Raw genomic sequence first — 12,442 nt, forward strand, 5'->3', positions numbered from 1 at the left:
AGCACACAAAAGTATACTTAATACACTTAAAATTGTACTTTTGTTCAATTTAATTACAACTTAAATACACTTAGTACAAAATTAGTTGTTCCAAAATAGCAAACTTCAAGTATACTAGTCATTAGTCTGTCTGGAAGTACATTTAAGTATCCTTTGGCATGCTAGGATTTAATATACTTAGTATACTTTTTTTTTTACTAGGGAAGGGCCCATTGTTTTGCACCACTTGTTCATTATACTGTAGGAACTCAGCTATTGGTTATTGCTACATCCTGCTAACAGTCCTCACTTCAAGTCATTTCGATATGTTTTGATGATTAAGAAGTTCCTCGGATGCCAGGAAGAAGAAGAAGAGCTTAAATCCAATCATGGCTTGGCATACTGAGAAAACTTTCTTTCTTGATTTGTATTGTTAGTGCATTAGTGTAGCAGAGGACTATATAGAGAAATAAAGAAGTTTTACTGTCAGAACTGTGTTCTGTTATTCTGCACTATTAAAAGTCTCTTTGTAATTAAGGTTATATTCTTCACTGAACCCGCTGCACACTGCATATAAAAAAATCCCTCAATTTCCATATGCTCCACTTTTCTGCTTGTTTCATTATTTTTTCACAACTGCTTTTAAAAATGATGTGGGTTGTTTCCATCAATACAAAAGCTGATTGTTTAATCGTCTAAAAAACAGAACATGCTTGGGCAGGTCCGATTTACTCCTGATTGTGATCAGAGTCTGTCTTAGTGCGTGAGTTCACTAGCTAATGCTTTCTCTTTAAGAAAAAGTGGGAAATTTGAGGCATTCTTGTGGAAGTGACCCACCAATCAAAACAGCATTTAAAGCCCACTCCAGCTTGTTTATCTGGAGTGCATTAGCGCAGTATTTATTCTTGAAGGTGCCAGAACATTCTTATGCCCCGGCACACCCTCTGCGGCCAGGATGGTGTTCTCCATCTCATTAGTGCTTACCACTTTAACTCCACCGCATTAGAGACTCAAACACGACAGTGGCCTCGGTGGTGATACTTTCTGGGTGAAATGTTCATGCTGACGCCCAGGAACCTTTATCTACCCAAATTTCTTATTACAAGAAACTTGACATGTTTGTAAAGCAAATGTTAAATGCTCTGTGTAGAAAAAAATAAATGAGAACAAAAGAAGTAACAAACACACTCACTGCCACACGCAAGGCTTTATCCGCTCATTCATGGCATATTTTCTCTGAGAGAGAACAGATTGTCTTTTTGTCTAAACACTAGACCACAGTCCAAACACACACTCAAACACAACCATAAAAAGTGTTGGCTTTATAGAATCTCAGAAGTCAATAGTGAAAGATCAAGCAGTCTCATCTAGTCTGGAATTAAAGGCGTGATGTAGAAATAAACAGTTTTTTAAACAAGAGTGTGGAATGAGACATGTTGTTGCCTCATAAACGCACTAAACTCACAAAAACACATTAAAAATAATAATAATAATAAATGTATATACAGTATATTTACTATGAACTATACTCAAATGAACTCAATTTAAATATAATTAATGAAGTAATATGAGAAATTAAAGTGAAATATATCATGCATTATACTCATTATTAATGACAGATTTATAGTTAGAGCGGTTTGATCTGTAACATGGTGTAGCATTTATAACCCACACTTCAAACAGTGGAACAGAACATGATGGAGAAATCATCAGACACTCACATGGAGTCTGATCCTGTGTGGTGGGAAAACTCATCCTGGTGAGAGAGACATAAGAGAGACATGAGAGAGACATGAGAGAGACGCTACAGCAGCTGTGTTACAATCAGATCCATATAAAGATCAGTCATTCATCACCTTCTAGTCTGGAAAAAATAAAGCATTGACCCCCAAGTCCGGGTCCATTAATGGAAAGCAAGACATGATAAAATCCCAGCAGGAAAGAAAAGTACTGAGACTAATGAAAGAATAACTGACATTCAGTTAAAAAACATTCAGATCTCTCAGAAAAGTTTGGAACAGGGAAATACAGTTATACACTTAACATATCACTGTCTCGGTACCAGTTTAAACTTAACTAGATGTGACTCGTGTTACCGGCTTCTCATATCAGAGCTAAAATAACAACTGCTATTTGTAGCACATCAGAGGGAGAGAGAGAGGGAGAGAGAGAGAGAGAAAGAGAGAGAGAGAAAGAGAGAGAGAGAGACTTTTGGAAGTCAACCTGAAATGAGAAGTGCAAAAAGTGATATCAAAGGAAAATATCTTGATTCCTATTAAATGTATCTAAAAGTTTCCTAAAATAAAATTAATCTAAATGTCTTTTCATTTCTATTAGCTGATAAATTCAATTCTTTCAAGAAATTAATGCTTAAAATTTGCAAAATCATCTGCCAATAGAGCAAGAAAATTATGTTTTAAAAAAAACTTAAACTTTAAAATACTTTTAAATTTTAAAAACTACAAAAATACATTTTATATTAACATATTTGAGATAAAATTCACAAGATTGCAGATACTTTCATTTGTTAAGATTGCACTTGTTCCATGCTGAAATTGTAATTAAACTGTATAAATGTTTTTGTATAAAGAATCATTTCGAGTTACTGAGACAAGACTTTGTATTTTCCTGCGTCTCTGCTCCTAACGTGACTTTCAGAAAATCTGATCAGAATTTTCCCTGAGCCACGAACACACTACATGACAGAAGAGTTTAAAACTTACATCATCCATTGGGTCGGACATCCTGCAGGAAGAAGAACAATCCTGTTGGTTTTAGGGTGAAGATGTTTCCTGTGGACCTCAAGAGTGTTGGTGAGCTGCTATCCAACGGCAAAGCCTCGACTTTCTACAGCGTGATAAAAGAAGGAACTGAGACACACCAGTTCACAGTGTGTATGAGTGACCAACACTGTGTGTGTATGACTGATCAACACTGTGTGTGTGTGAGTATAAGGGCTAACTGATTTCATACGGTTTACAGTAAAAAAGTACAAAAAAACAGGCAATAACAGACACAAACATACTCCTTCCTGCCACCTCTAACACACGCCATTCCCTCTATCTCCACACACACACTCACTATCTCTCATACACACAGACACATAAACCTCCACACCCACACACACACGCACGCCAGTCCCACCACACACATTCATAAAACCCCTCTGTTCACAATAGGGTCATTGAGAGTTAGTCATTGTCAGAGGCTGAAAGCATTCCACACACACACACACACACACACACACACACACACACAGGGAGAAAGAGAGAGAGGGGGGGGGGGGTGTTTCCTTTAAGTTCCCTGACTAATCACTATAAAGTAAAACACACATTTCCTCACCAACATATTTTTTTTAATTACTTTAAAGCTTATCATTAATTCAAAGTGGTTTAATTACATCACATAAAAGTAAAGTGCATGAAGTTCCTTCCTAATCAACCTAGCTAGGTCAAGAACATCTCACACTAAGTTGTAAAGTTACATCATGACTTCTTTCATTACGATACGATGACTTACACACTGTCAATGCCACCCTAACCCATACAGGATGTAGTTCTCATATGATGTGGCACATATCCCATGCCAGCGCCATCATCAACAGCCTGCTGCCGTGTCATGAACCGAGTTATATCAGGTATAACAAAACAAAAATTAAATATAAAAAAATGTCCTAAACACTTGAAACATCAGTATAATGGACGTTTTTGATGATGGTGGCTTGTACGGTGATCGTCACTGGAGGTGCTGCAGACAGTCATGAAACACACACTTGTGTAAAAGCAATAAAACAACAATGCAAAAATAAGAAACGCTATATGCAAACAGTGACAGTTATATATAATTTTATGTTATATATCATAACAATAACAGCATTTTACTGCTATGGCAGGTTTAGTTATATTTACACCCAATTTAGTACTCCAGTGGTGCAAACTTGGGATTTGTCTGCACCAGAAGCCACCAGAATAACATTAATCTGAAAAGACATGTATTACTCAGTCTTAACATCAGGTACACTAATGTAGATTATTGGGATGAAGTTAAATAAAAGAAATAGCGAAGTGAATGATTCCACATCAGGTATTCCATATATTATTGAATAATTTCATCCTCTAATAATCATACAGAATGGTATGTACTGTATGTATTTGGGCTTATTTAATATTATGAAATATTTTCCCTGCAGATTTATCTTGTGTATAAATGTAAAAAGTCATCAGTACCTTCTGATATCCATCTGCCGTCTCATGAAGTTCCTGCTTTAGTCTAAACCAAAATATGGCTTTACATAAATCATGAACAATTTGAATGCAGGTCATACGACATACCCCAGATAGCGATGGAAGGCATGCAAGCAAAGGGAATACATGTACAATGAGAACCTTGTGAGCCACAAAGGTTTAGTTACATTATCAACAAATTAAAAACCCAACGTGTATTAAAATAACGTCCTTCAAACTTACGTTAAGGGCTGCTGGATATTCTTGCCTTTGCGACACAAACCGTTTTATGCTTTCTACAGTTTCACTCTCACCCACTCCCTCATTATTTTTTTTCTACTAAAACATGTGGAAGGAGGCCCAGTGCAGGGGGTGGGTTTCTAGTTTCTCATCTCCTTAACACAACCCAGATTTCTTAAGTAAGTGTGAAATATTTCCAGTTTATTCTTTAAGCTATCTTTAAATCCATCATCTTCAGACAGGGGACCTTTCTCAGTCAGACGGTGATGGTCCAATGGTGTTAAACTCAATGTGTATCAGTGACAAACTTTGTGCTGGATTGGTTCTTGCACCAGGAACCCCAACAATGTTTTAGACCTGGAGTAAGCAACATTCTATTTATAATACCCAGATATGCTGCATGAACCTGCTCATGTTTCAGCTCTGCAGTATAGAAAACATGTGCTACAGCTGGAGGATTTTGAACGCACACACTCGATAGGGATGAGGATTCATAAACAGTATGATGGTGCACAACATTAGCATAGCATAGCATATACTGTACACTACCATTGAAAAGTCTGGGATCACTTTCCAACTCCATGGTCATTCCTGATTTTTTTCTTTCCACATCGTAAAGCAATGCTGAATGCGTCCAAAACATTTAATAATCTCCTTTAAACAATCCATGTTGAGATGTATCTGCTACTCATGACCTGGAGAATATGTATATTCATATGTACATCTGTATATACTGTATACACACCAGCCCAGATACAGCCGTCAGACAAAAATCTATACAAACTTCAGGAAACTAAAACTGCTGTGCTGAAATGTAAAACAAGCTCTGATTGGCTCACATTTTTCATCTAACCAATTGTATGATACTGTATAATAAGTATAATTTGTAAATCATAAGGCAGATTTGAGCAAAATTTGATGAAAATACTTATCTTTTGTTTATTTTTTGTTTACAACTGTTTATTGCATTGCACCTTTTTTAGATCAAGTAAAAACAAATATACAAAACAAAACAAACAACAGTTGTGTTGATCTAGAGATTCCCCTCCACCAACCCAACCCACCCCGACCCACCCGGTAGCCTCCAAAAATGGAATATATGCTCTATTTGTTAAACAAAATAAAAAATGAACTATGAAAAAGGAATAAATAAATAAACAAATAAAATAATAATAATACGTTTATATTATAATAAATGTAGAATGAAAATAAAAATAACATTTTTATAATTTGGAAAAGCTGAAACAACATTAAAAGCAGCAATGCTGCAAACTCACGAGATGTATACGAGATGTAAACAAGATGTTGAGCATTCCCTTGATATAATCTCCAACAAATACACAGCCCATGTTGGTCTATCCATTCTGTGAGGCGGATTCCAGCAGTTGACTGACAGTTTTTTTTTTTTTTTTACTGAGGTGAGATTCCAGAAATCATTCGAGAAAAACAGATGTGGAGTCCAACCTATATTAATAGGTAACAAATATGATAAGTCCAGTGAAGGTCCAGAATGGTGAGAGAGGAACGCTCCCAAATAACAATGTAGATCCTTTAGAATAAAGATTACATGTAGGAGGACAGTTCATATAACAATTCTTCTCTTACTGTACAGAACCACTGTGCGCATATCGAAAAGGTTTATTCTGATTAAATACTTGTGTGCTTGCAAACACACATCTTCTTGGGTCAGTATTAATATATATTTATATATTAATATATATTTTGAGAGTTCTTCCATACTAAGTGAGTGTGAATGTGTAACAGTGTCCAGATGTAGCCAATTAATAATCGGGGGAGCTGAAGCATAGGTGGTGGCGGGATTAGTTTGCAGCGGCCATGTTTGTAAAATCAGAGTGCAGAGATTTGGATTCTATCACAGGTTCTGCTCTAGACCTGACACAGGGATGTTGGTGTAATCCCCACCCGCTCCAATGCACAGAAAAATATGTATTAAAGGAGATACAAAACAGGGCTGGGGCTGGGGAGGTTGGATTAGGTCTCCTCTGAGAGTGAACAGAATATTGTGTGTGTGTGTGTGCGCAGTATAGTCACAGGCAAGTGCATTAAATGTCATCAGTCCCTGGGGCTTGGAGCTGAACATGATACAGAAGTCGAGGAAGGAAATAAAGAGGCTTTAGACAAAGAGTGAGAGGCTGGTAAATATAGTTTAATGATTTTCCAGACCTGAGACACATTTTTCATTTTGAAACAGGACGTCAGAGTGATTTACCACCTTTACGTATAAAGAACAATAGGGAGTTTAATGAGATGTTTGTCAGCTGTGAAGCATTTCTCACCACCACCGAAACTTCTGAAATGTACAACAAGACATGCAACCACAAAATACAAAAACAATTATATTGTTACTGCTAATTGACTGCTTTATTTGCAGTTTATCTGTTTCATAATATGGATTTTAATCTGGAATACTGAGAAAGCATGCATATATATATATAGGTAATTAGTAGTTAACATGCTTTACATGCTGTGTGATTTAACATGGAATTGTGTGTTTAGGATTACATTTAACACAAAGCTGAATTAACAATCTTCTATATTATTTAATAGGTTTATTAGATTACTGCATCCATTATACAGGTGCAAATCATGACTCCATGAGCAGAATGTGGTTAAGCATCAGAGGAGATCCTGCTACAGCTTCCAGTAGACAAATAGGATTTAAGGAGGACACGTTCTTTTCAGACTCTCCCACCAAAACTCAGAGTCAACTGAAGAACTTCAGGAGGGATAAAGACAATAAAAAGGAGTAAGATAGACAGAACTGTAAAGTCAGAATATTGCAACTGTATTTTTACATTTTGAGAAAAAAAAAACTTATTGTACTGTATTTACCCATGCATGGCAGAAACAAGAGCTTGGACAGACTTGATGGTGTTTTTATTCCCTCTGTGTGCCGTCATGGCCCAGATGAAGGCGTGCTCAAACTCCTCCCTGTTTGCATTCCAGCATTTCCTCCTCAGCAGGATGAGTTTAGGGTTCCTCAGCAAGGTGTACACAAGAACCCAGCGAATGTGAGCTCGTTTTTTTGCCAGAAATGCTGGAGAAAAGACTACACTGCAAAAACTCAAAATCTTGTCAAGTATATTTTTCTAATTTCTAGTCAAAATATCTCATCACACTTAATATAAGACAAAATCACCTAAAGACCAAGATTTAAGTGAGATAAAGGAGCTTGTTTTTAGACAGTGCATCTTGAATATCTTGTTAAGTGAATCTGTCTTGAAAATATCTTGTTTTGAGTCATATCTCAGATGAAACAAGCTTTTTTTGACATGTCATAAGGTTTTTAAGCTGCTGTGTTATTTGTTAAAGATGAATCGTCTTGTTTCAAGAAATAGACTTGACTTGAATTGAGACAACAAATCTGCTTTATTGAAAACTGCATGGTCAACATGCCCAACTCACAATGCAGAGTACAGTGTGGCTATTTTTCTTACATTTGCATCAAACCATGTCCATGTGATATGTAAAAAAGACAGTGGCAAAATCTGGAATTATGTTTCCTTCTCTGTTCTGTTGCACTCTGGACATACTGCAAAAGCAATAAGTAAAAATAAATGCTGTCATCAATTACAGTGTTTGTAGTGCTTAAAAAAAATACCCGCCCAAAAAAACTGCACCCAAATACCCACTGTAACGTACGGACAGAGGCGGTCGGATCCATGTGCAGCACTTTATTTCAGCTCAAACACAAGCAGACATAAACTCCGGCATACAGTTAAACAAGGGGCAAACCAGTAACTCGTAGTGAAAACAGGCTTAGGTCGAGGCAGGCAGCACAGGTTCATGAACAGTTCAGAAAGCAGGCAAGGGTCAAGAGTCCAGAGAAACACAGAATATTAAAACAGGGAAAGCTCAGAGATGTACACTTACAGTGTAACAAGACTTTGCAAAGGACACAAAGGAAAACCAAGGCTTAAATCAGAGAAGCTAACAAGAATAATCTAAAACAGGTGAAAGACAAAGCACAATCAGTCCAGGTAAAGCCATAAGATGAAATGATAAATAGAGAAGGAGTGCACTCCAGCCGCTGATTGTCACACCCACACTCAATACAGACTCAAGAATTATGTTTAATGATGTCTGTGAGATCATACTTCAGTGGAATGTACTTGCTATTATTGAAGTTTACATAGTGGTATGGTGTATAATCAACAAGCTTTTCAGCATCCATGAAAATATTGGCTTGAGCTAGATCGGGAACTTCTACCTCATAAGCTAAATAATGATCATTCCACCCAACTGTAGAGAGAGGTTGGCATTCAAAACAATACACTGACGCATTTAAAATATAAATGTTTTTTACAAGTGAAAACTCTGGAGTATCATTGATGACATTAGAAATAACCAAAGATTTTCCACATGTATGCTTATTACCATGTTGTATAATCCACTTTACAGAAACTATATGTTCAACATGCTCTATTCCTAAGAAGTCTTTAATCTTTCCTTCTACATAATGAACATTTTTCACCTCAGAGGCTGGGCCCATGTCAACTTCCCTTGAACAAATTGGATGTTTCTCAAGCACATTCTGACTACATTCATAAAGTTGGTTGTGCTTCACAAGAGACTTACAGATATTTTTAAAACTACTTTTCAAAGCCCACTGCTTAAAAAAGCAATGCTTTGACTCAAAGCGCATACACATATGCCTCACTGTAGGACCAAGTGCCTTAATCTGAGAAGGAAGATGCAGCAAGTAATGCTGTTTAGGTATAATATTTGCATCTGGAAACAGTTGTTTGAAATGTTTTAAATGGTGCTCTATTAAAAGCTTCAGCCTTGAAAGAGTTGAGAGAGCAATAATTGGTGAAAAAAGAATTTTGACTATCTCTAACAACTTAAGTAGCATTTGTGTGTAATCATTTTCTCCAAGTTTGTCAATGAGAAATGGCAGGATCTTTAACAAAACCAGCATCTGCCCAGCTGACTGTTTCAATTTATTGTCATTTGATGATAGTGTATTGACAGATATGGGGCAAGGCTTATCCCTTGCATCCACAGGAGAATAAGGGAAGCAAATAATTGCACTGTTGAATGCGTCCAAGTCCATATGCCCTGAAAGCACAAGATGCTTTAAAACACATTTGATTTCATATGGGGCAACACCTTCAAGAATGACATGCATGATGTCCTGTGGGGTTTGATTGATTATATCAAAGTGAGGAAATTCTGTTAATTTGCTTCTCCTGTTTATGCCATATGTCATTTTAAGATTGTCTTTCAGAAAGTCAGTATTTGCCTTTTCAATGTCATTACATTGCCTGTTATGACTTGCCGTAGTCCTTTTAACAAACAAATCTTCATTAAATTGCTCCTGCATGTCTTCAAAGTTGCATTCGCAGTGCCTGCATTTACTGTAGGCAAATCCCACTCCTATCTTAAATCCAGCCACGTCATGCTGAGCTAGAGTGTCTCCGCACACAGACATAAGTGCCCCATAAATTGTCCTCTCACCACTTGCAGTGACAACCTGGACACCATCATACAGCTCAGTTAAGTCATGGTTAATCCTCTCAAATATCTCATCAATACCACAATGGGAAAGATCTTTTGATTTTACCATGGCAAGCAGACGAATGGCAGCAAGTCTTGATCGGTATTTAGGGTTGATGTTACCTAAGGTGTAATAAATCAATAACAATTTGTTTTTGTTTGCCCGAGATCCAAGAGGATTGCATAGCTCAATTTCATCTGTATATAAAATCAACTGCAATGCTGTGGGAAATTTCAAAAACAGTGGGTGCGACTTAAAAATGTCTCCATCTATGAAATCATGAAAAAATCCATCCTTGCATGTCTGTGGCCTGTTGTCAATCATTGCAATTATTTGTGGATGTGATAGCAGCTGCTCCAAACTTTTCACCAACGGTATATAATGAAATAAATGGTCCTTAATAGTAAGAACTCTGGAGTCTCCATTTTTCACATAACATACTGTTTGTTTTGCGACAAGAATCTCTGGTTCAACTGGTATTAGCAGTTCTTTGATGGTCTTATCCTGCAAATGGGTGGAAGCAATTTGACAGAAAGGGTCAACAAACTGGTCAAATATCCCCATTGCATCACTCTTTAGTTGATCCAGGTCCCCAGAATGTCTCTCAATCATGTCGCTCATTTGCTGTTTTAGGTGCTCCAATAATGCGGCCTGATATTGCTGGACTCCACTCACCATTTGGTTAACAGCTCTCTGAAGAGTAGAAAACAAACAAACAAAAAAATTATACATTATAAAATGCAGTCAACATGGAAACTCAGACACTTTTTTTTTTTACATTTTTTTTTTTAAGTAACCCTTCAATTACATGCTGTATTGTTAGTGAAATGCAATGATCAAAATAGGCTATTTACAGCAAAACTATCATGAAATAATATTAGCTTCTGCAGCTTTAAGACCTTGTTTACACTTGGTCTTAAAATGCGTTTTGAGCAATAGGATCAGGTGGACTAAGTGCTAAATAAAAGTGTAAGTGCTGGGTTTATTATGTTGTCTTCATTTTTAGCTCATGCTCAACAAATGGAGTGGATGGGCAGATTTTGTAAGCAAAGTATGTGTCCATTTGCATATATAATGGGGAAGTGAGATCCGATCACAAATGTTCACTGAACCCTTACAAAAAACAACTGCAGTACAATGAAGTACACCGTATATGGCAATGCCGGTGTGTGTACACTCAGAGAGAATAATGTGTTTGAATTTAAAAGACGTGGCGCTGTGCGACCGGTGTGCGCCCCCCTTTAAGCTATCTTAAAAAACTAGATAAACAAGTCTGTTAGCAAACTTTAAGTTGGCTTGAAAAAGCATAGCCAGAAAGTTTAAAGCCAATTCATCAGATAGATAGAAAGAAAGTACTTGGAAGGAAAGAAGCATGTGCATACACATTCTATTTCAGGTGTTTCTGAGATGTCCACCTGTGATCGGATCAACCAAGATGCCAGGTCTAAACAGTGGCTAAGTCATTCTACAGTTTAAGCTTATTGCTTTTAAGTTTGCTACTAAAAATTAAATATAATAAATTGGAAAATCAATGGCATAAGTTACCTGTGTCAGTTGATGGGTTTCTCTGGCTTGAAGAAGAAATCCAGTTGCATGTTTACAAAGACCAACGTCCATGCGACCCTCTCCATCTTCTTGGAATCCACTCTGAAAGAAATTAACAACAAACCTATTGAAACAGGGAAAATATTGTCATGTGTAGGTAGCACCACCAGACAATCTAATAACTACCTGGGTAAGCTAGCTAGCTAGATTTCTTCTTATAAAAAGGTACAAGATGGGTGTATTTTTACTGATTGGTGTATTTATTTATGTATTTTTATTATTCGAGTATGTAAAATAACAACAACAATAAAAACAAAACAGTACTTTGACAGCATCAGAAAAAAATCTGTCCTTCATGAGTGTTAAGATTGACACACATACTAAATTGTATCCCTTCACCTGCTCTCTTACCAATAAATTAACATAAAGGCCTTTGAACTGAACTTGTATTGTTACGTTAAATTCTAGTTTGTGTAATGACTTACCGCTGGAATGACGATGCTTGAGCCCTCCGCTTCAGCCACATGGATTGAATTAGTTTGGTCGGTTGGGCCTGTCCTTTCACCTGCTCCAGGTAAAACGTGGCGAGTCGGTCCTTCCTCCTCCGTCGCTTCAACTTGAAGAAGATGATGCGCATGTGTTCGCTTCACGTGATAGTAGAAGGAGTTATACACCCTGTACTCACTCGGACAGCCATCAATCCCACACACGACGCGAAAGTCAGGGCTGCGACTGTGCATGGTGTTAATGTGACTCAAAAGTTGTTTCAGAGTCAGTGCCACAAATATGTAGCATATGAAGCAACGCCAAATCATGTTGGAAGCAAAGACAAGCAAGATGCAAGAGTACGGTAAACAACTGGTCGCAAGACTGCCGTAAAAACTCGTTTCTATGGTTACACCCGCCAGTCACCTGCTGCAAATGAGAATGTAGG

General features: G+C 37.1%; 2 protein-coding genes across 2 annotated transcripts in view; both read right to left on the reverse strand.

Moving 5' to 3' along the window:
- Positions 1–3,029, reverse strand: part of LOC128508332 (stimulated by retinoic acid gene 6 protein-like) — a 60,304-nt gene extending 57,275 nt beyond the window's left edge. Inside the window, exons 1-2 of the mRNA XM_053479611.1 lie at positions 2,703–3,029; positions 1,701–1,735 (exon numbers count right to left, since the gene is read on the reverse strand). Coding sequence (XP_053335586.1) covers positions 1,701–1,735; positions 2,703–2,723 — 56 coding nt within the window. The 5' untranslated portion in view covers positions 2,724–3,029. The remainder of the gene's footprint in view (positions 1–1,700; positions 1,736–2,702) is intronic.
- A 4,779-nt stretch (positions 3,030–7,808) lies between these two features.
- LOC128508331 (uncharacterized) lies at positions 7,809–12,393 on the reverse strand. Its single transcript, XM_053479610.1, has 3 exons — positions 11,994–12,393; positions 11,509–11,610; positions 7,809–10,656 (listed from the first exon to the last, which is right to left on the reverse strand). The coding sequence occupies exons 1-3, from the start codon at positions 12,321–12,323 to the stop codon at positions 8,524–8,526; spliced, it is 2,565 nt and encodes an 854-aa protein (XP_053335585.1). The 5' UTR covers positions 12,324–12,393; the 3' UTR covers positions 7,809–8,523.
- Positions 12,394–12,442: the final 49 nt, after the last annotated feature.

Source organism: Clarias gariepinus, chromosome 20 (assembly GCF_024256425.1).
Source record: "Clarias gariepinus isolate MV-2021 ecotype Netherlands chromosome 20, CGAR_prim_01v2, whole genome shotgun sequence".
Taxonomy (NCBI): Eukaryota; Metazoa; Chordata; class Actinopteri; order Siluriformes; family Clariidae; genus Clarias; species Clarias gariepinus.